The 24,297-nt window shown below is 38.3% G+C and overlaps 1 protein-coding gene across 4 annotated transcripts in view; it reads left to right on the forward strand.

Annotated features, from left to right (window-relative positions):
• Positions 1 to 24,297, forward strand: part of GAB1 (GRB2 associated binding protein 1) — a 96,879-nt gene that overhangs the window by 49,110 nt on the left and 23,472 nt on the right. For all 4 annotated transcript variants that reach the window (XM_053941291.1, XM_053941293.1, XM_053941290.1 and 1 more), the window contains exons 2-3: positions 7,311 to 7,605; positions 18,058 to 18,271. In XM_053941291.1, coding sequence (XP_053797266.1) covers positions 7,311 to 7,605; positions 18,058 to 18,271 — 509 coding nt within the window. The remainder of the gene's footprint in view (positions 1 to 7,310; positions 7,606 to 18,057; positions 18,272 to 24,297) is intronic.

The following is a 24,297-nucleotide window of genomic DNA, read 5'->3' on the forward strand; positions in this document are numbered from 1 at the left end:
CTCCTGGCAGCATTATTTCAAATAGGATGGATATGGGAAAGACTAGAGAGGGGGATGATCAGACCATGCTCATGATCAGAGAGGAAATAACCAAATTTTAGAAATATTCTGGGAAACAGGGCAGCAAACCAAAGACCATGTAGGTGTGTGAGTAAGGGACCTGCAGTTTGCAAGTGATCAGAACCACTGGAACTTTTATAGGCATTTCAATTGGATTAGAGAATGTAGGAATTATAGAGAATTCCTACGTAGAGAGAGACCATCTGGTCACTGGTCCTGGCTTGGAGACAGTGAAATGGGGGCTCAGGTTCTGGTGCTGCTGCAGGGCTCCTGCTTTATAGCTCTGTTTAGCTATGAATAAGTTCTGCTTTGGTGAAGAGATGATAATCTCCTTTGGTAATAATTCCCAGGTGTGCAGGAGTAAGTTTGTGCTTGCCATTAGGAAATTTCTGGCATGTTGCAGAAAAGCATGTACTGAAACCAGTTGTAATGAAGATCAGTTTAATAGGAATTAGATGATACAGACCTGGCTGCACTATTGCACATTTGGAATAGGGATAAGGATGTAGGAAAAAAATATGTAAAAGGCAAGAAAATATTAAGAATTCCCATGCAAAATTGAGAGAAAAATGAAGATATTCAGTTAGTTTCAGATTCACAAAATAAAGCAGCAGTTTGTGCTACACTGTCTGCATTTTATTTTGTACCCTTTTTGGCACTTTAATTAATGCTGGGAGACTAATTCATGTGCTGAAACATCAGTTATGGTACAGAGCTCACAGTATATGTGTGTGGAGGTATTGTTCTGCTGTATTTTCAGTGTTTTGTTTATTTAACAAGCTAAAGTTAGAATCGACAGCACAAGACTAGAAAATAGTGACAATAGTTTGAAAACAGGAAATTTTGGCCTTGTGTGTATTCGGAACAGATGATCAGGATGATGGCCAGGAGAGTGGAAACTTCCACTGAGACTGTTTTTTCCTTATTTTGCTCAGTGAGAAAAGATGGTGCTTCCTGGAAAACAAGTCTTAAAGTATTTAAAGAAAGTCATAACATATTCAGTATTTTCCTCATACCACATTTGTTTGTTTCCCAGCAATCTGTTTACACTTCTTAGTATCTAGTACTACTAAGAGTAGAATATTTGGACTATTGTCAAATCATGGAATTGTAGATTCTGCTGTATAGAATTAAGACACTAAATATGCTTGGTTTTTTGGGTTTTTTTTTTTTTTTTTTTTTTGTTTTTTTCTGTTCTTGGTTTAATTGTTCTGTCTTAGGTTTCAAAAAATAAAGGGCATCATTTTTAGGGAAGAGGATAAGAGGATGTCTGTTGCCAGTTGGTGTTATGACAAGGGTTTCAGAAATAACTAGTAATTACATATTCTTCAGTTCCTGGTGCTCATGATATGGCCTTTAAAAAAGAAACCAGATTAAAAAAACCCACAAAACCGACCAACCTAAAAGGTTTTAAAAGATTTACAGAAAATGCTTTCCTTAAAACACCCCAAAATAAGAAATCTATATAGTAATCCATATGGAAATCTGCAAGTGTTAATTTCTTAGGGAAAACATTTGAAATTTTGCAATTTCACCATGCTGGAGTTAGTCCTGCAAGTTGGAAGAGCAGCAAGTGGAAAAAGTAAAGTCCTGTACTTGAAGTATTGTTACCTAACGTGACCTCTTTCTGCTACTTCCCAGCAGTCCTTCCAAGTATGTGCCTTGTGGGATGCAGCTCATGGGTTATAGTTGTCACTGGTCTAGGCTGACCACAAACAGGATTTAAAAAGAAGCACAGTGTGAAGGAGCACTTTTATTTTTGCTTCATTTGAGCTTCTACTGGCATGCAGAGCACAGGTCTAATGCACAAGTCAGTGAAGCTGTGCCAGAGATGTGTTTGTCTTCTGCGATGGCTGGAATACCTGGACACTGGAAATGTAGAGGCAAAAAGGAGCAGAAATACTCAGCTGCTGTTTGGGATCCTTTTTCTGGTTGTTTGTCAAAGAGACATGTACCAATTTCACTGTTATTTAACCTTTGCACTGAGAAGTAAGTAGAAAGAGAGGAATAGATTAAATAGGTGGGAGCAAAAAAGCATAAAGAAAATTAAATCTTGATCCCAGCAGACAACTGAAAAATGCTCAAGAGTAGCTACAGGAATTAAATGTCCACAAAAGCCTTACAAAGTCACCTCAGGCTGTGTCTTTTGCTGTTCCTTCTCTCTGGTTCATGTTCTGTCTTCTGTTTACTTCATAAGTTCTTTTGGAGTAAGGAAATGTCTTGTTGTGCATTTATGAAGCACCAGGTATTTTTTTTGGAGCAGTCTTTGAGCCCCTGGGCAAGTAATTTCATTCTGCCAGGTCTTCGTTGATGGCTCTGAGGAAGAAGGATGCCAAATAGTGCCCTTTTAAAGTACTTTGTGAGTACAGAGATGACAACCTAAGCACAAACATCCACACACTTGAGAGATGGGAAGGAAGGTCTAAGATTTGCAATTTTATTCTTGGATTTACTGACCATATGTGGAGAAAGATTTATTAGCAGTGTTAACTGGGGTGGGCTGTAAGGAACTCTCTTCGCCATAGCCAGTTCTCAGGAGTTTTGAAAGATTTTTTTGACTGGATGCTACCCAGAAGAAAAATGGCAGCAAATGTGCTAGAAGAGGAAAATCAGCTTTAAGCAGCCTTAGAATGGTGGGTAATAACAGTAGGAAACTACAGAAGGATAATTGATCCGTTTATCAGTAAGCAGTCACTTGGCCATGTGAGAGCTAAATCTGTAAAAACTGGACCACAAAAAGCTGTCTTTCATTTAACATCTCTAAGCTTTAATTTTAACATGTCATATATTCATTTTGGCCTCTTGAGAAACCACTTAAGGGCATCTAAATGGAAGGTTAAATCCTTTGAAAAATATAAATTATCTGCTCTTTCCTGCCCCTTCTTCCTTCCTTTCCCTTTCCATTTACATATGCACCCATATTTCCTACATCATTGAACAACAGGCAGCAGCTAGATGAAGTACATCTCGAGTGTATATGAGGAGAGAGGAGGGGAAAATAATCCATAAATGTAAAGATTAAGGGATAGCCACAACTTCTTCAACCGGTACACCTCTTGTAAGTAGAATATATTATAAATTCTGTGTACTGCATACAGTAGTATGCAGTAGTTAAAAAAAAAAAAGCCAAAAACTGACTAAACCCTAACACTGCTGCATGATGCTTTCTGTCAATTTCTTAGCTCCTTCATTCACATTGAAATCAGCAGTTTGCATATACTTTAATTAAAAAAAAAAACAAACCCTTAATCATAGAAATGTCTTGGTTTTACTTTGTAACCTACACAAAATGCTGTGTAAAAAATACAGAATTCCTTTGCACATTTGATGCTCTGTGGGTGAGCAGTTTGTCACATTTCAGCCTCTCTCAAAAGCAAGTACACAAGCTCGTTTCTATAGTTCTGATGGTCCCATGAAGTGATGGTCTCATGACAGAAGCAGGACAATGTTTGGCAGGTGTGGTGGTGTCCTGTGTTAGGCCAGCTGATGTTCTGTGCAGCCCAGAGGAGAAAACAAGCTGAGAGGCACACAAGGCCTTTCTTAGATTGAAGCAAACCTTGTTAAACTGTGCTTTGTAATAATTTAAAAGCTTACACAGGCTTTTGGTGAACTTGAGAACCATGATTTTTGCCTTACAACACTTATAAAAGGAGCCATTTTTCTTCTGAATTAGGTATTTGCTCTGCAAGCAGTGTTTAGTGCTAAGTGCTAGTATATTTATAAAATGTATTATTAAATCATATTTCTATTGATAACATATATTTGAGTGAATCTTTCATTAAAAAAAATATTTGCTCAAATTTCTTCCCAGATTTAAATAACTACAAAATATTTAAATCGTATTCTGGCTATTTTTTCGACCTCTCAAACTAAAAGCAGTTGACTTCTAGCACAGAAAACCAGTGTTTGATAATGTGTGGCTGATAATAACATCAGTTATGTGACAGATAAATAATTGCTACCTTTAATTTTCCTGTGACGTAAATTGGTTGTGAGTGATTATGAGAAATAGTTTGAGTGATTTTGAGAAATAGTTTGTAGCATGCACTTTCCGTAAAAGAAAACACAAAATTTTCAAACAAAAACACCCAAATGGGTTAAAAAAAAAAAAAAAAAAAAGATAAAACTTGCATAAGTACATATTTGCACATGTACACTTTCTCTTTTAGAGATTGCTCTTTGGAAAGCTGTTGCTGAAAAAGCTCTTCCTTCTACGTATAACACAAATAGCACAATATTCTGTACTTCAGTGGGGCAGTGCACAGCTTTCTTTGCAGTGACAAATACTGAAATGTTAAAAATAGATCAAGCTTTAAGAATCCCAGATATTTTCAAATAACAAAAGATGATTTATGTGAGCTCATTTTGCACTTTGACGAAGTACAGAGGCGCTTTTGTACTATGATTAGCAAGGGTGCTGATGTCAGTTTGCTTGTCTAGCTTTAAGCTTCATTCTGCTGCTAAATTGTGCTTTGTACTGGAGTCCAGAGAACCTTTGTATCTGCCTTATTAGTGTGTAGTTTATGGAATTGCTTTTGTTTTTGAATATAATCTGTGCCAGTTTCAGAGTGTGACTCACTATTGGACTGAAATAAATGTTCGCATATGCACTATGTGAAAACTCTTCAAAAATAGTAGCAGGTGTTAGCAGGCTAAATGCAATGTTTTAAATATTTAAGACGTGCTGTTTTGTAGCCTGAAGGACTGAAAGGAAATTCTTTTTAGCTTAATGTTTTTTCTCAGTTTTAGGGTCCTATTTACTCATTAATACTCAATAGGAATTGTCAGGATTGCTAAGAACCTTTCATTCCCTAACACAGTACTAAAAATAAATTTTTAGTAGAGGCATGCCTGGTTGATACAGAGTTGATGGAGTTTTTTTTTGCATGGCGTTTTTTTGTTGCACAAACTGTGAGACAAAATGCATCGTACTTCTCAATTGCTCTTGTTCCTCTCCTATCTCTAATCTCTTTCCTCCTGATTTCTGCCTTGAAAATTTCATCTGAGTGACTGAAGGCTGAGGTTAAAGATAAAGCAGTTTCTGAAGCAGTTTGTAGCAGTTATCTGTGATCAGCCTTGCCTGGAGAGAGGCTCATCTACTGAAGTTTAGTGTTATCCCAGCATCTAAGCTGTCTCTTGATTTGGAAGCAGGAAAAAAAACTCTGTTAATGCTTTTGAGTTGCTGTTAAATGCTGCTTATCCAGCTGTGCTGCTAGCATATACTCACATTTGAAATCTAAATTTAAGGGGTTTAATCTATTATATCTTCTACATTTTAACTGTTCACCAGTTAACCTTACTGCTACCATGGAAATAGTTGCTTGAGACTTTGACTTGATTCACAGTTTGCTTACAGTTCAGCATTTAAAAACAGATGCTGTTATTCAGAACTGCAATAAATACAATTGTTTTCGTAAAGTATAGACATTATCTTTAAATCAAAAAACTTTTAGAGGTTTGCTAGTTGGAGAATGGATCACAAGCCTTAATTAAGCTGTCTGTCCTTTTTCTCCTGTTTTCTGTATTATCTTTTCATAGTCATTTTCTAAGCTTGATACCCCAAACAGGCATGCACAGTGGGGGTTTTACGAGTCTTTGGGGCAAAGCCCACAGCACTTGTTCAGAGTGGAGAGATGGCAGTGCAGTCTTGTCCCTTATGTCCCCCTTCCACTAGTTTGTTCGAAGGTAGCACCTACAAAAAATGAAATGAATGGACTCTTGTGCCTCACAAAAATGGCTCTGAATCTTTCCCTAATACACAGTAAAAAACTCTTGTTTTCAGAGCTGCTGTCCCAGTGTTTAAAGGCCATCACACACCTTGATGCCTTCTGGGACCATCCTTTCTGATTCCGTTCCTTTCCTTGGTTAGCACACAGCCAGGGCTGGCCGAAAGGAAAATGCCCTCACCTGTCTTATTTATGCATTTCTTCTGCTGTTTTTTTGGGGTTTTTTTTTAAATCTTTCAAAGGACTTGCTGACAACCTTGTTTGAATATCCTAAAGAAGTTTAAAGTGGGGTGACTTGGGGCAATGGTGTGAGTCTGTGGTGTAGTGCACAGTGTCTTGGCTACTGCACTGATTTACCTTCTCCAACTTTGCTGAAAAGTATAAGAACAAATGGATGACACAGGGGTGGCTCCCCACTGTGTCTGGGCTCTGCTTTCAGATTTCTCAGTGTGAAAGCTGTGCAGCTCTCCTAGTGAGCAATGGCAATGTGTCTGGTTTCTTCTGCTGTGCCCATTATCCTGGCACTGGGGTATAAAAAGAAGGTGCTAGCATAGTATTGCTGGTAGAGCTGAGGAGCAGAAGTGCAGCCAAGTGGGGCAATAAAGATGCTGCTGGAAGCAGCAGGACAGCTGTATGCTGAGCTTGGTTGTGTGGTTTCATTTAAGGTCTTTGATGAGAATTATGGCAGGTGATGGAGGCCCATGGGATGAAAGGCAGCTAAGGATTCGTTAGAGAATACAACATTTTGCATTTGCTTTTCTCTTAGACCAGCTTCTTTCTGCAGCATCAGGAGGGCTGTTATAATAGGCACAGTGTCAGACTATCATATTGATTTGTTCTGTATCTTCCCCAAAGACTGGGCTTATGTGGTAAAACTACAACATTTGGTCATCTCTCTAACAGTTTCAAAAAATAATAATAATGTTGCTCTTTTTTTGTAGGAAGTACTAATGTAGAAATATGATGAGGTTCTGAGTGCAGAGTTCCCCTGGCATCGAGGTGCATGTACAGTGTCTGTTCCTTAAATGCAGGTCACTATTGTTGAGTATCAGTGAAAAATTCAGTTAAAATGCATCAGCCTGAAACAACAGATATTGGAAACAAAACACCATGGAACACTTAAAAGATGTATTTTATTTTGTCTTTCTCGTGCCTGTGACAGCTTCCTTCAGAAGCCCTTTCTGTGTGCTTTTTTGCCCCTTTCCTGATCCCCACCCCACTTTTTTCTTTAGCGTATTCATGCTTTCTCGTTTTGTAAACAGTGATTTAATTTATATATCCACTTGTTACAAACAAAGCCAAGATATAAAATTTAAAATACAAATTCACTAATCCTCAAGTCCACTGCTGTAACAGTACCTAAATAGTGTTAAATGTGGATATTTGGAGTGTAACCTCTTAGTATAATAATTGAACTACTTAGTAGCACTTAGTTCAACCCAGGCTGGAATCACACATAAAAGGTCTTAAAGTGTGATTTCTTCCTTCTAATTTTTCTTCCTTTTCTCTCTCCCCAATTTCCAGGCATGGAAGAGAAGGTGGTTCGTGCTTCGGAGCGGCCGCTTAACGGGGGATCCAGATGTATTGGAATACTACAAAAATGACCATGCCAAGAAGCCTATCCGTATTATTGACTTAAACTTGTGTCAACAAGTGGATGCTGGATTAACGTTCAACAAAAAGGAGTTTGAAAACAGCTATATTTTTGATATCAACACTATAGACCGAGTTTTCTATTTGGTAGCAGACAGCGAGGAGGAGATGAATAAGTGGGTTCGATGTATCTGTGATATCTGTGGGTTCAACCCTACAGATGAGGGTAAGTTCTGTTACTTTTTCTGAGAAAGTGCAGTGCCTATGTGTGAAGAACGTTTCAAAGATCAGATGACTATCTTTAGCTGCCATATGTTTTAAAACTTGTGTGCCTTGGCGTTGAAACTTCCTTGTTATCCTCAAAAAAACTAAGCAGAACAGAGGGAGATATTTAGAATTTGGTACAAATTAAGTGTGCCGTAGAACTTGGATGACGCTCTTCTGTTCTGTGTGATGTTAGATCTTGGGAGTGCAAGAAAAACCTTGGAAGTACAATCATGTGCAGCAGTAGATCTTCATAATCATCAAAGGAGTCCCATTTGGTATAAAAACAAACGGTTATACAAGCAGGAATGAGTGCAAAATGTCAGGTTTCTAATATTACCATTTCTCCCTCTGCTTTGAGACTCGGGGGAAAAGAAATCCACCCCCATCAGCTAAAACAAACAAAAAATAACCTGTAGCTTTGCACTATCCGACTCAAATCGTACCAAAATAGATACTCTATGAAGGCAGCTTGTAGGGAACATGATGGTGTGTTTAATTCCTTGCAAATACCTCGTGGCCATTGCTTGTCCCGAATCCATTCTTTTTTATTTACTTATATTCCTGCATTCCTTTTGGAGATTAGTGGGTTACATGACTTGCTGTAGCTGGGTGCACAGTTCCAAGAAAAGATTAAATAGGAGTGGTAAGAAGGTTGTACATAAGGCATGCCTGACTGAAGGGGCTAGAATGAAATCCCTGCTTTTTGTAGGATTGTGGATTGAGGGAGGTGAAGGAGAAAAAGGGGCTTGCATCACTTTGCTCCAGCCAAATCCTCAAAAGTGACTGGAAAATACTGCTGTGTTATGAAGAAGGAGCCCTTTTCTTTCTCCTTATTGCAGTTTTGAACTACAACTTTGTTATGAAAACTTCATCTATGAATTGCCACTCTAATAGCAAATTCAGGGAAGGTTGCTTCTTTTGACAGTTCCAGCATGTTTTTGTGGCATCCTGAGCTCGCCCAGGACCCGCAGCACGTCTCAGAGAGCAGCTGCCATGGGATTCAGTGCTCAGCCTGCCAGGCGTCCCTGCGTGCCAGAGAGGCGTGGGCAGGGGGCAATGCACCAGTGCAGCTGCAGGCAGAAGTCCTTGGTTCTGGGGATAAACTAGAAATCTGGGATCTAAGGAGGAAATGTGTTCACCTGGCAGCTCTTTGGCAGAGCACAAAGGAGCACGTGTCCATTGCACGGAACAGAGAGGTGGGGTCCCCTCAAAACCATCAGACCTTTCCTCTGAGAGCTGGTGTATTGTTAGCCCTTAGTTTTCTGTCATTGAACTGAAGATGAAACCTCCTATGGATGTGGAGAGATGTAACTATGCCCTCACAAACTGAGTTTTTGCCTCAGACAATTGGATCAATAATTTCTCCCCATTGTACTCTCACTGCGTGTTTCATCTTTGGCATTTTAGCTTTGGCTGAATTATTCCAACGCCTTTACTTCACACGCCTGAGAGTTGACAGTACTGTCTGTTTTATCAGTTTAGTGATGCCTTGCAATGCATTGAGGAAGAATTAAAAAAAGGAAAATGGGAAAATCAGTTGCTGAGTGTGTATTGCCAAGTTCTTCTTTTTCCAAGATGAATCTTCCTGCCAATGGAAGAGCAGGTCGTAAATGTACTTAAAAAAAAAAATCTGTGTTCACCTGCAGCTTATTTTGGGAAGTTAAAGGACAGGTGAAATTCAGATAGTAAAAACACACTATTATTTTAATCTGGAGCTAAACAAAAGGAGTATGTGGCATAACCGATCTTTCTATTAGCTGTTGAAGCAGAAGATAGTTTTCTTTGAAGCTGGAAAAAATGTTTCTTGCCAGACTAATTAAGGGCTGTGTTGTGAGTGTCCCCTTTGGCATCCATTGCTCAATCAAGAACTAGGAACACCACTGCCCTGTTGCTCCTTCTGGGGTTCATTTGGAAATCCAGGAACATTGCCTCCTTGGATTTATAAAGAAAAAATTTGCAAGACAGCAGTGGCTAGTGCTATTAGAAAACAATTAGGGAGTTGTTGTTTTGGTGTTGAGATGAATGAGGGAGAAAGAGTTGCTTGTAACTGTAGAGAGACCAGAAAAATAATGCTCAGAGTAACTCTGAGCTGCTCCTTTCACACATAGCAAAGACTCAGCGATTCCTGTAATGTAAACTTTGGTCTTTGTTTTATTTCATTAGAAATTATTTTGAGTACTCATTTTTACCTAATGCTTTGTTTTGACCTTCCAACTAGGAACTGATTTATGCATGTGAAATCTCTACATTGTGGATATCTGCAGTGTTACATTTGTATTTGGACAAAGTAGATAATTTATGTTCTTCAATCATATTTACAAGCATTGAGTGTTCACATTTCTGGTTGCATCATAGTCTAGTGTAATCTGTAATGATTGCATGACAATTACAATATATGCAATATTTGGCTTTTTATAGGGACTTTCTTTTAAGAAAGGTTTCTCAGCAATTTAGGTATTTTAAAATTAAACAAGACAGAAACAGGGAGGAATTTTTATTTTAAATAAGGTAAATAATTCTTTTACTTTTCAAAATAAAATTCTGGGTAATTTTTATGTTTTCTTCAGCTAATGCTTCTTGTTTTCAAATGGAAGCTGTAAAACATTTCTTTCTGTTTAAAACACATGTGCAAAGTTGGGGGACACCATGCATGAGCATTGGGTTTGGGTTTGCCACAGAGTTTCCTACTGTGCTTTTAGCATTCATGTTTTCTCTGTAAGATCATGATATAATAGATCATCTAGAGATTAAAATGGAACTGTAAGGCAAAAATGTGTCACTAGTGTTTCACTTTGAACTGTACTGAGAGACAATCTGGAATGGAGAAACTGAATGGACCTGATGGGTAATGGCTATTTTGTGCCTTCTGCTGTAGAGACGTCCTCTGAAATATTTTCAGCAGGATGAGGATAAATGTTTAAAGAAAGGTAAAAATAGAGGAAATGTTTTTTTTTTAAAGTGATTGATAGGAAGAAAGGTTGAAGGATTTTGTTCCCCTGAGAAGAAAATACTGAGGGAAGAACTGACTTTCAAAAATAAGCAGGACATGGATCCGTTGTTACCTGGAGAGAGAACTTGTTTTTCTCTAATGAGTGAGGTAACAATAAAGAAAACCCTTTGAAGGATATCTAAGCACAGGCTGCAAAAGTCCTTCCCTAGAATTCAGTAGGCATCTGTGATGAATGTTTTATATGTGATCCAGCTCCATGTTTCTGTAATTTAGTGAACTGTGTTCTTGGCAGAGCAGGGAAAGGAGGAAATGATCTTAACTAAATGCAAACATGGCACTTGCATGCATTCATTTGAATAAAGATAGCAGTAGCAAAATAAACCAGAAGAAATAACAAGGTAGAGAAGAAGAGGTAAAAAGGGAAGAACAAGACATTGAAATCTACAATTACATTTACATAAATAATTAAAATGTGGTGAAAAAAGTTTCTGTCATCTAAAGGAACATGCATTGAAGGAGCTGCAGCTTGCTTTACACATAATGCTTTCAAAGTTTCTTTTCAGGCTGCTGCTAGCTGGTGTATGCCTTCATACCTTCTTGCCTTTGGAACAATAAAATTTTATATTTGCTTTTTTAAAATGATGTTCTGATAATCTGTGCACTGCAGGTTGATCACGGCTTCAGTGCAATATCAGAGAGTGACAGGATGAACATAACTTCACCTTCCCATCCTGACTCCTTGTCTTTGATAAATAAATAGTGGGTATTGGAGGTATTTAGGGTGCCCTTCCTGCATGAAGGATCTGCCTGTAAGAAATAAAAAGTGCTCTTCTTTGACAGTTTTAACAAGTTCATGACAGGACCTAGCACACATGGCAAAGCAAAATTGCCATCCCAATAGCATATGTTGAATATTCAAGATCTTGGTCATTAAAGGGCTCAAAAGTGAGGAGAAATAGCTGAGCTTCTAGATGAAGGAAGGGAGGCTCTGAAAGAGCTTAAAGGGAAGTGCAAGCACAAAGTAATAAGCTTAAAAAAAAATTGCAACAAATTTGCACTATGGAGATGATGTACTTAATGAAGAGTTGAGGCATTTTTGTATCTCTCAGATACGATTAGCTAGAAAGATTTGTTGGCTCAAAGGTGACGTGCCAGAAGGATGAGTGACTGATGACCTGGAGTGCAGTAAAAAATAACAGAAGAGCCGAGTTAAGCGTTAGGAGAGAAACCCTCCAGAGAAGGGTCATGGGTCTGTTGTCACAGAAGTGAGGCAGTAGGTTTAGAAGGAATAGTGGCACAAAGGCATCTGTTTTTTTGAAGATTTCTTTTGTTGCTTACTTTGAGTAAGTAAAGTTGGGGGGATAATGGCCACTGAGACAAATAAATATGATTTTTTTTAAGTGTGGAATTACTGAGAGGAAGGTGATGGTAGACTGTGGAGAATGACGTTAGAGCTTTCTAGCAAAATTGCATAGGAATAATCAAGGGTTTGATAGAACTGGTGGCTGGTGGCTTGATTTGAGATGATCACTGCCTGTTATCCAAAGGAAAAAGGGAAGACAGCAGACAGGACTAAGATGTCTTCTACTGTAGTAAAAGAACAGGTTGTTAAGTGAGATGATGATGATAAAGAATAGAGCACAAAATCTGCAGCAGTAGGTATTCCCTTTCAAGATGTGAGGCAAAAATACATATATTTAAAAAATCATTTACTATCAGGGTATGATCAGAATCTTAATCTTGAGTGTCAGAGGTCATTATCTTAAGCTGACAGCTGCATGTAACAGAAGTTCACATGGAAGGTGATTCTGTTTCTCCTTGAGGAAAAAGAAATGGAATCTATTATGCCTAGGTAATTAAGTTAACTTTCTCTTGTTCCTGCTGGACACTTCTTGTGCTGTTAACATTACTGTTGAGTCGCTGGGAGAAGGGTTGGAAAAGTGTTTGGCAGGTTGCTATCCCGTGAGTCGCGAGGTGCTGAGAGGCAGCACGTGGAATGATGGAAGCCTCTCTGGAACACAGAGATTCCTACAGTCCAGGCACCGAGCTGGAGGCCCCCTGTGCTCAAAGCAGCATGCTCTGCCAAGGAAAGCTCTGGGCATTTTTGGTGAAGAAAAATTCCCAAGCTTTTTAGTGTGGTGGGCTGCACTATTTTTCTTCATGAGTACCTACAGAAGTTAGTCTATAACACGACTCCTTGATCATTTTTCCTGTGTCACCCAGCCTGTGTGCCATCTGAAGATGGGGAGAACAGGCTACAGATGTTTCCTTGTTTCTCCTTTTAAATGAATAGTCTTCAAAACAAAATTGCAGTTGGAGAGGAGGTGTCAATTCCAAGTGCAAATGCTTTTGGTATTTTTAAATTTTAAATGGGTAATGAAAACTGCACCTTAAAATTACACATGAATTGCAGACAGCAAGAACTAAATTTTAGATCTTAGCTCTGAAAGATGAAAACTTCAGCATGTGATGGAACCTGGAACAGTTGGTTGTGTTTCTGGTTCGGATGCAGGAGGCAGGGTTGTCCTGGACATAATGTGTGAAGCTGAATTCTTCATTCCTTAAATAGGGTATCATGTTTATCTTCAGGAGGAGAGAGATACTGTGAGATTATATTAAACTAAGAAAAGAAACCTATGAAATGCATAGGAAGTTTTTATTAGTGCATTTTAAAGGACTTTCTCTTGCTGTAGCAGAAAGGTTCAGTATGGAGCTTTACTGCATAGATTTCATATTGATGCCAAGCTGATCACTTAATGCCAAATCCCAAATCCATGCTCATGTGTCTGTGTCCCTTCTGGGCTAGATCTGGCTCTCATCTATTGAGTTAATGTGTGAACAGTGCAAGTGCCCACCAGCATACATGTGCTTGTGCTCTGTGCTTGCACATGTGGCCCTTTGATTCCAGGATCTCTCAAACAAAGTTCTTTTAAGGCTTCAGGTGTAATTATGAAGTGTTTATTTGGTAGGGTTTTTTTTTAATTATGGCTCTTACTATTGTGTCTGAATTTTTGGGCAAGGTTATTGCTTTGTTGGCCACTGGTTATTTTAATAACACGTGCATTGTAGTAAGTGGATGGAACGAAACATCTCAGAAGAATAGAAGACTCGTGCCATTGCACATCTGTTGCTGATTCACTGTTGCAATGGAAAAATCCCATTTCTGTTTTCATATTTCTACCTACAATGTGCAAAGAATGCATTTTCTTACTTTGATTGCAATTTTGACATTTAAAGAAATGCATGCTGTAATGAGGCCTCTGTGTTTTGTTCGCTATGAGAACATTTCAAGTTTTTGCATAATTAGAATATTAAGGGACTGTACATCATAGTGTAGAAAACAATCTAATTTTTGCTTTCATTAAAAACCAAACAAACACAAAAATATAAACCCAATCCTAAATAGAAACTCCCACACTCAGATTTCCTAGGTTGTACACAAAGTACAGATAAGGTAGCTTTATATATTTAAGAAGGAAGAAAGTGAAGCCTTTTGTTATTCTTGTTCAGAGAATGCTGTTTTTACCTCATAAATTTTACAAGATACTAAAATAGTTATGAAGAAAAAAGTATAAATTCTAGTGAAAATGAAGCCTATAACTACTCATAACAAGCCAACTGAGAAAAGACAGAACTCTTGCCCTGTTTTGAGAAAGCTGATTGTTCTAGCTGTACTGAATGCAGGAATTATTAAAACAAAATAGGATTCTTGTTAGACTCATTTGCATGTTAAATTTTCTGGCTGTTTTTCCAGCTCCCAGTTATTTCAAAGCAGTCTGAGTGTCTGAGCTCTGGGAACAAACCAAATTACTTACAATGCTCTTTGGTGTGCAGATGACCCCTTCCCTAAAAATCTGCTAGTCCAAAGTGGAGCAAGTTGATGATTGTACTCTTTGAAATCATAAATGGCTCCTGGGAGAGCAACTTTCCTTCATATCAGATTCAGGAGTACTTGGCTGAAGAGAATATTTGAGAGGGTGCAGATAGGCAAAGAGCCTTCATTTGCTCAGTGATGAAAGTTTTAACATTACTTCTTCCCCTGTAGTCAAATTTGAAATGGCATCAATGCATAAAGCAGATCTGAAGTGCTTTAGACCAAATTCAGTAGATCTTTCAATCTGGCATTAGCCCACATTATTTAACACATACCAAATGCCTGTATGAGGATGGATTTCAGATCAGAAAGTTGGCATTTTAATAGTTAATGCTCTATATGCTGAAAAAAACCAAACCAAACAAACCTCAACCAAACCACACGAACACCAATCTTAAACAAACCCCACACAGATCTGTGGGAGGATCAGGGATTTTATCAAGTATTATCTGTGTCAAAATAAATGAGACAACTCATCAGAAGGAAAGTGTCCCTAACAATCCATTAACATTAATGGGCTCCAAATCCTTGGTCAGAGAACAGATCATACAGCTTCCAGACAGCTGGACAGCATCACCTTGAATATTCAGTCACAATTGAAGGGGAAAGGTTAGGAAAGGAGCAGAATGAATCACTGTTATGTCTTTGTAAATCAGTGTGTCCCAGACTTTTTTTTTTTTTGATGCATTGTGTGCAATAGTTAGTTTCTCTTCTCAGGAAAGAAAAAGTATCAGAGCTAGGAAAAGTGAGGGTAAAGGGAAATCAGATGTGCAATGAAATGGCTTCTGCACCAGGAAAAACTAAGCAGTACCAACTCAGTAAAAAGTTGTGTAAAGTTGGGAATGGGAATTGTGAACAGGAGGCAATTATTCACAGTTTCTTTGAAGATGGGAGCTGAAATATATCAAGTGAAGCTATCAAGCAGCAGGTTTAAAAGGAAGTGGGTTTTCAATTCACGTGTAATAAGGTGTGGACCCCGCTGCCACAGGATGGTAGTAAAGGTCAAAAATATAAAGGCACTCAAAAAAATAGGAGAAATTCAGAGAATAGTGTGTCAGAGGGTAGGTCAGCAGAGGCTGTGGAAGCAGCCTCTGTCTTGGGATACCCCAGAAGCTGGAGCAGTACATCAGACTTTGTGGATACATTGGCCCTCTTTCAAAATTCTTGATTTTATTTTCCCCTGGAAAGTTACCCTTGGGTTTTGCTACTCTTCCTGGGAACGCTAGCGCGTGGTCTCTTTCATCGCGTCAGGTCACGTAGACACCTTGCTGTGTACATGTTGGGCTCTCCTGACTGCATGAGGGCTGACTGACACACCCATCTTGCCTGGAAGCCCCAAGGATATCCTGTTTGATTTCTTTTTTTATCCCCTCCTGTGAACTTGGCACCGGGTAGTTCCAATGACATGAAGGTTTTGCATCTCCAGGCACAGGAATGGGGTGGGCACTGTGGCACGGGGAAGCTCTTGAGGATCTCATCTCTAAGTGTGGTCAAAACATGATGTATTTGGCAGGAAACTTTTCTTCCCCACTCTTACTGAGGCTTACATCTACTTGTATTCTTCAGTTCTGCAGGGGACAGGACAGAGAGCTGCTTGTCCTTTCTCCCACTGCCACTTTTCCAGAAAGTACAAAAAGTACATTCCTGGTAGGTCCATTCAGGCACTTCTCTGTTCTTGCTGTTGAACCCCTGCATTAGGGGAATCAAGAAGCATTAGTAGGTGCCTCAAAGAGGCTCCTTCAAGCTCTTGAATTTCCTAAATGGTAGAAAATTGTTCATGTTTCATATTTAAGCATGTAGAAAATAAACTACTTTTTTAGTAGCTTTTGCATCCAAGTACTGTTGTATTTGAAAGGAAAAAAGAAGTTACTCTAGTATACAAATAAATAGGAAGTGCATAGGAATTATAAAGACGAGGGTATTTAAGTGAACATTGGTTATTTTAAATAACAGTTTTTAGGTAACAATTAATGTAATGAATTTTACCTTTTTTCCCCCATTTTTCTAAGCCACATGACGTGGTTTAGGAATATGTGCTTCAAGAAATGTAATGTATAAAGATTTTAGGAATTATAAACATCTCTATACTATTATTTATCTGATCTGGCGGCATCAATTTATTTTTATGTGTGTGATCCCTCAATACAGTCTGTTTCTTTCCTTTCTTCTGCTAACTAGTTTGATGAATAGGTCAGCCACAACCCTTCATAATAACTTTTTTTAGGCTATCCTGCCTTTTCAGGTAGGTTGAGCTGAGGAATTTTCATACACCTAGACTTCTTTCAACCACATGGGTGTGGTGGGATTTAATTTCTGAGCCTGTTTAGGTGCCATGGGAGTTCAAAGCAAGTGCTGCTATTTCTATTTCCATGTCTAAATCACTTGAACCTGGTGTACACAGAACTGGAAGCAGGAGGGCTGTGTTCTGGGCTGCTCATCTGTTTTTTCCTAGGATAGTGCTGAGAAGCAGAAGCTGAATGAAGCTACTTTGTAGTACATAGCTGGCCTGTAAGGCTGACAGGAGCAGGAGCATTGGATAATAATATGTTCATTTAAACAGTGCTAATAATCAGCATCTATTCTTGGCATGTGCAAATTGGAATGTACAATGAGTTGCAAGTGAGCTATGATAATTGGGAAATAGTTTGCTTAATTATGCTGTTCTTAGTCAATGTGTCATTAAAACAGTGAAAAAGCCAAATGATTGTTTAATGTTTGGTGATGTCGATATTTTCTAGTCTCCCAGATAATTGAATAGTCTGGATATTTGTATTTTGGAAGGAAAAAAGAAGTTACTTTAGAATATACATGGATAGGAAGTGGATAAGTATTATAAAGATAAGGTTATTTAAAAGAAGAAGAAAACCACACTGCAACACCTCTTCTCCCCCCACCCCAAAAGAAATCCAAACTGAGCCAAAACAAAACAAGGGAAGGAAACCAAAACCAAATCGAACCACAACTCCTTCATTTATTGCACAACAATAGAAAATTAGGGTATGTAATCAGGGGGCTTAATGGGACATGTTACTTGTTGTACCTTTGCATTATTTTTGTAGTTGAAAAGAATCTTCCATTGCCAAAGCAGCAGTTTTCTTGTTGATGTTCAGATATTGAGAGTGGCCAGGTCTTGCCTGGTGACTAATCTCAAACGTTGAAGTGACCGTGGTCAAAAAGGAATGCATACTTGCAAGTGCTGTCTCAGGTTGCCATGTTCAAGTAATAACTTACAGACTTTTGCCTGCTCTTGATTAAAACAACAGATTTGTGTTTTTAGATGTATTACCACAGCTGTCAACATCTTTGTTCTTTCTGTGGCCAGAAAGCAGGTTAAATAAGTCTTTAAATAAGGCAGAACCTCTGTTTCGAAGGCTTACTTAAGAAATTGATTGCAGTTTGAAAAGATAAAGACTGATACATAAATGTAAATACACTGAAACAAACATTAACATCCAGATGTTCCTACGTCCAATTTCACAAATTTGAACTAAAACCTGAGATTTTTTCCATCTTCTGTTAAGAATTTTCTTATTGTTGAAGAACTATTTCTTCAATGTGTAAAGAAATCTTTGCTTCTGTGTTTGCAGATGCTGTGAAGCCACCAGTTAGTTCTTTACAACCATCTGCTGAGTTACCCTTGCCCATCAACACTTCACTGCCTTCCATGCAAGCAGAATCCTCCCTTCCTTCTCCTTATCGGCTTATTAACGTCCCCCCTCTGGAGTCTTCCTCTGGTCAAGAAGATCCTCAAGACTACTTACTGCTAATAAACTGTCAAAGTAAAAAACCTGAACCTATGAGGTAAGTGACTTTTGTTTCTTAATAACACTTCTTTGTATTACAGGCCAGGAATGTTTGTGCTTGAATGCATTTTTTTATTGCCGAGACACTGAGTATTTGGATGCACGTATCTACACGGGAAAGCTGCCTGTAACTTTTCCTTCTTTTCTTTCCATGCATTAAACCTTTTGCTGCAATAGTAAGTTATTTGATCAGTGTTACATTGCATTCTTCAAAAGCGTCGACAGCAATTGCCAACATGAAGTATCACAGTGATGCAGCAATCCAAACATTCCATTGCATGGCACAAAGTACCCTTTCTTTAGCCACAGTCTGCTGTGCTTAGTCCAGTTTAGTACTAGAAAAAGCTGGAGGAATTTAGCCTTTCTCCCTCCTGGCATTTGGTTCCCCAGTTTTGCCAGTTAAAGCTTTCATGGAAGGGGTTCAGAAAACATGCTGATTTTATGATGGCCTGCCAGGTTACCACATCACTGAGTACAGTGATCTTCAAGTGGCGTTTGTTTACTATTACTAGCGTGGTTCAGACTCTCAAACAAGAAGAAAACCCAATTATTTTATGATAAGTAAGAATGCAGAGGCTGAAACCACTCAGTTTCCATATCCTGAATTTCAGCTTTTCCCAAATAACAGATACTTAAAAGGAAACTCAAATAAGCTTTATTTTTTACTGAATGAAGAGTGCCTACACACTCAGTTCTCTAGAGAAGTGTGCAATAGGAAATTTGAAGGAAAATTTTAGAACTTCTACAGAATTAAATCTCTATTTATTTCTTCAGCTGCTACTTCTAACTTAAATAAATCCACAGCACCTCCTGTATAGGAGGATATTATATTCATAGTAGCTACCTGGGAAATATCACTGTTTTTTGCCTGAATGGATCATGGTGGCCTTTCCTAGAGCAGGCTGCCCAGGGACATACTGGAGTTTCTGTCCCTTTAAAAAAAACCTATTTAAGAGAACCAAAAATGAACTTGACTGGACAAGGTCCTGAGGAGCCTGACCTGATTTTCAAGGGTTTGCTTAGAGGTATTGGAAAAGCTGAGCAGATAATGTCCAGAGGTCCCTTCCGACCTTGAACATTCTGTAGGAGAACCTACTTACCCTCTGGTAAGCTTCTTTTCTGCAGTAATTTCAAATAAAATTTGCTGGGATATTTGCAGAAAAATTAACAAAACATCATATTATTTTTGTGATTACAGACAAGTACATGGAAGATTGAGGAAAGCTTCCTTTGAGAGTGTTTTCATGACTATTTCAGATGCATCCTTAGGGCCATAGGTTCTAGTGGCAGTGCCTTCTGCATCAACACCTTGATTCTCTGCCAGTTTTACCTGTGCCATGTGCTCTGTGCTGCTTTGGCATTTTTATCTTGCTCTGTTGTGCCTGACTGATGATTATGTGGTAGAAAAGTATCTACCCTTTACACTCTTCCTTACAAAACAAGGGAATGTGCCTACAGTTCCCCCAGAGTATGGAATGTGCAGTTACAGGCAGCATGGAATGTCCCAGAACCTCCTGCAGGGGAAGGGGAAACCCAGTGTTGAAGGTTTCAGTGTTTAGTGATGTTTAGAAGCTGATAGTGCTGAAGGGGAATGACAGTGTTCCTGCCAAAAGCTTTTAAGTTTGGTATCACTTCCAGAACAGCTTGGCAGAGGAATTGACTTGGATTTCAGCAACCCTGGCCTATCAGGAATGTGTCTGAGTGCCTATTTGCTTCTGCAAGGGACAGGCTCAAAGCAGAGTTTTACCACCACAACGTGAAGGTGTTTTTAGGAATTATGAAGGTTGGGATGTGTAATTGACTTTCTGACCTGACTTCCACAGTTAATGTGATGTGTGGGTTAAGTAAAGGCTGAGGAGACCATAGAAAGGGCCACAAAATGTGGCAAAGTAGAGAGTCCAAGATTAGTCTGCAAAGTTTCTCAAGGATGTCACTGGTGACACAGGGGAGAAGGTACTGGGGAAGGCAAAAGGTCCAGTGGCAATAAAATGCCTAGTGAACTACAAAATCTTTGGGAGTACAGAGATTGTTTAAATAAATGATGGCTTTGTAGGAATATCTGAAGACATCGACATTATGATCACTTGGATATTATATGGGCTTAGCTTATTTTCTGTAACTAAATAGCTGTGTCCTTTCATTAAAAAGGCTGTGATCATGAAAATTCAGAATAACAGTTGTGCTGGACTTTTAGTTCCACCTAAAAGGACTGCCTGTGTTTTATGTCTGGTAAAGTAGTTAAACTGCTGAATGAGAGACAGAGTATAGAGCATATTGACATTTTCCTATGGAATGAGAGCTTTGTGTATCTCAGTAGCACATTGCTGTGATTAGTAAAGAGTGCACTCTACCCCAATCCGTGTCCTTACAGGCAAAGAAAGAAAATTAAATGGCTGCATCATTTTCCTATTTTCCAGGCTTGGAACAATTTATCTGTGTATTTCATACAGACTTAGTGTAAAGTGCAAGGCTTAATAGCTGTAATTAAACAGGCAGGTACTGTTAGTTAAATGTTTTCCCTTTAGACTTAAAAATTAACAATATGCAGAGGGCTCATTTTCTATTCTGATTCTGCATGTTACTTTACAGGTAATCTGGGAACCACTGAATTTTATTTCAAGGCTCTGAGGTTCTTCTCTGGATGAGATGGGTCACTGTGAAACATAGATGTATCTGAGTCACCTCTTTGGGATTTTTGAGAATTCTAGTGTTTCAGACCTAGAAAAGAATTATTAAATGTTCCATTACAGTGTCATAGACTGCACCACATGCTGTTGGTGAGAATGACTTGTGTGCAGCAATTGCAGCTGTAACTATCACATGCAATATGTTTTCTAAAATAGTTTCATACTCTGATCACTGCTGACTTAAGAAAGAGCATTGTTTCACTACAGCATTTAGGGAGATTTTAAGGTTGTATTTGGATCCTAGATAAGAAAATGCAGCCAAACATTGCTTCCAAATCCCTTATTGTTTTGGCTCATTCGATAGGTGTACCGAAATACTAAATGCTGTCTTCCTCATCTTTCCTATTGTGTATGAACCAGCCAAGGATCACCTTTTCTCTCAGAAGAAGGGCAGGAATACCTGCTATTAGAAGACTTTGAAAGTAAAAAGATTCCACTGCAGTGAGTGAACAGTAGCCATTCCTGGAACATGTGTGAGAAATTAATCACAGAACCATTAACTTGCCTGAAAATATTGTTTGTTTGAGACTCATCTTGCATGGTGTTTTGTGAGTTTTAACAGAAAAAGTATATAACTTTTGCTTCCATTTTCTGAAAAGAAGTCTGGATGTTATTTATTTTTATGTCTATCCTGTTTTTTCTATGCTTGCTGTTGCTGTCCCAGCTTGCTGGCATACAAGACCAATTTTGATGCCATTTTGGTTATAATATTCTGTTTAATCAATCATATTGATTCCTGTAGATGGGAAAAGAAAAAAATGAGTGGTCAAGCCAACCCAAATACTTTATTTGCAAAAATGAGGTGATTACCCCTCAGACTAAAACACTTGATAAACCTTTTTCCTGGGCCTCTGTCAACAAGTGGTTTTTAGTATGTGGAGGCTGGCTTTTTACTGGGCTTCCCTTGCTTCACTGCCCCACCTCTCTCTGTGCATCTTAATGCCCAGTCCTTGTAGATTAACAGGCTGGACAGTTTTCTTTTCTTGATATGTGGAAGGAAATGGCCAGTCCTAGCACTGAGTAAGGGGTAGGTTGGCCACTTACCATAATTTGCACATATGTGATGCACACATGTGATAACACTGAATTCATATCATAGTCATCCTCTGCTAATAAAGTGAGGAGTTATCATTGTGTTACATCCAGCTTTGCCATTATTTTAAATGGAGGTAATAACCATTATCGTAATAACCATTTGCTAATGGAATATTTAAGCCAATTCATTTTTTATTGAGCTGTACTAAAGGGAAAAATATAATTCCTGAAGTACAGAAATCATTAAAAAAAAAAAAAAAAAACACAAACCAGGAGTAGAGTCTGATCCTGTCAACTATGCACTGTACATTTTCAGAATTATATATGGTGTTCTTATTGTGATTAGTGGTTAATGCTGACTTTTAAAAATAGTTAAAATTCTGAGGCTGAATTCTCTGGCTTCATTTGTTTTCTCTCCTTTCTTTGTTTCAGAGTGTCTTCAGACTTTCAGTTGTGCAAAATCAGATTGCTTACAACCCATTCATATTTTGAAAACTATTTCAGTAGACTAAGATGTTGATTCCAAAAGATTACTTTCAAAATTGTGAATTAAATCAGAAATGCCCTCTTGTAATAAGAAATGTAAGCTGTTGCCATCAGCTAAGCAAATGACAGACCTGGCTGCCTCATGTATCATGGTTTTTGAAAGCCTTCTGTTTGCACAAGTGCTTGTAGTCAAGAAAGAAGAAGCACCAGTCACTTAGACCCAGAAAAACTCCTATATTTAAAAAGGATAGCATTTGTTTCTTGCATTTCATGGGTAATCCTTAGGCTCTGGCATTGTAAATATGCTGTTGTTTCTTTCTGAGCTTTGGTTATATATTCCTGTGTGTTTTTGTAAGATAAATGTAGTGTTTATGTTTTATTCCTGTAGTTTTAGAATTTTTTTTCCTTTTAAAGTATATCCTATTGAACTGGAACTCATAACTTTGGTTCTGTAATTGATTTCCAGTGTCCAACTTCTGTAGACTGCCCACTTTATTTTTCTAGTATAAAAATTAGAGATTCCAATTCTTGCCATATTTGAAAAATGCTTGACTTTTTCTGGGATTTTGATCTAAATGGATATCATAGAACTAGGAGAGTACATCTAGAAAGTGAGGGACTCCTGAATAAATCCTTTGAATAAAGAGGAAGGGTTGCAGCAGGGGCTGAGCTCAGTGTTCACAATCTATTATGCACTCTGTGAACTTACGTGCTTCCTTCAGTCCTATGTGCTCTATATTTTGCAAGTGTTTTAAAGTTCTAGTGGTTCATGCATGAAATTTTAAAGTTCTGAGGCAAAGAGCTCTGAGGCAACTGTTAAGAAACAAGAGAAATATATATTCATGGTCTGCATCATAAAGAATGTAGGAAGTTTTATGTCCTTGGTTATGTGAAGAAAAAATAATGAGAAAACTATCTTCTTTTTGGGGGGCTTTAAACCAAATGCAGATTAAAGTTCAGAGTTACCTAGAAACCAGTTCTGACCAGTGACAGAACTGAAATCTATGTTTAAGATAGTAACCAGAGCAAAATTACTATACTTTTTCTAATGGTAAAAATGCTAAAACAATAAGAATAAGCTGATAGGAAAAGGTGATGAAATTGAAATGAGAACTGTCATAAGCCTCATGTCCTGATGGAAGATTGTATCTTTGCTGTTAAACAGAACAAAAACCAGTTGGTGAGGTGAATGACATTTCTCTTGAGTGCAGATATCCATTCCAAGCTGATCATGTTGGTTCCCCTGATAGCTGGCAGAGAGGCACTTTGGGGATGATTCATCAGGTTTAGATGGATATCTAAGAAGAACAGATTGTGTTTCACACAGTCTCCATTCCTCTGATGACTGGAGAGGGAACCTAAATTAACAACTTAACTGGATTCCTTTTTCCTCAGGTTGCCAGAACCCTGGGAGGTAAATCCAGCTGACCCTTAAGAAAATTTTTACAAACTTATTGACAAATGAAATGTGAATAATAAATATTGGTTGTGATCACTTTGAGGTGCGGAGCCTGTTAAATAAGGAGGAAAATGCTTCTTGTGATAGTGGGTATACTTTATGTATTTTATTCCTCAAAACTTTTGGAGCTGTGTGGTCCAATTGCTTAATGGAGCTTACTAAGAGTTATATTGCAGGTATTCATTGATACACATGCATGCTGAAATATTTTGTATGTGCATGTATAAATTAACACAATGGTATGATATTGAGGTAATGAAAACAGGAAATATGGTATGTTTGATCACAAAGTGTATGGACTTCCTTAACAACACCACTAACATCTCCAGTGTTAGTATTTTGCCACTGTTTTGACTT

Source organism: Vidua chalybeata, chromosome 4 (assembly GCF_026979565.1).
Source record: "Vidua chalybeata isolate OUT-0048 chromosome 4, bVidCha1 merged haplotype, whole genome shotgun sequence".
Classification (NCBI taxonomy): Eukaryota; Metazoa; Chordata; class Aves; order Passeriformes; family Viduidae; genus Vidua; species Vidua chalybeata.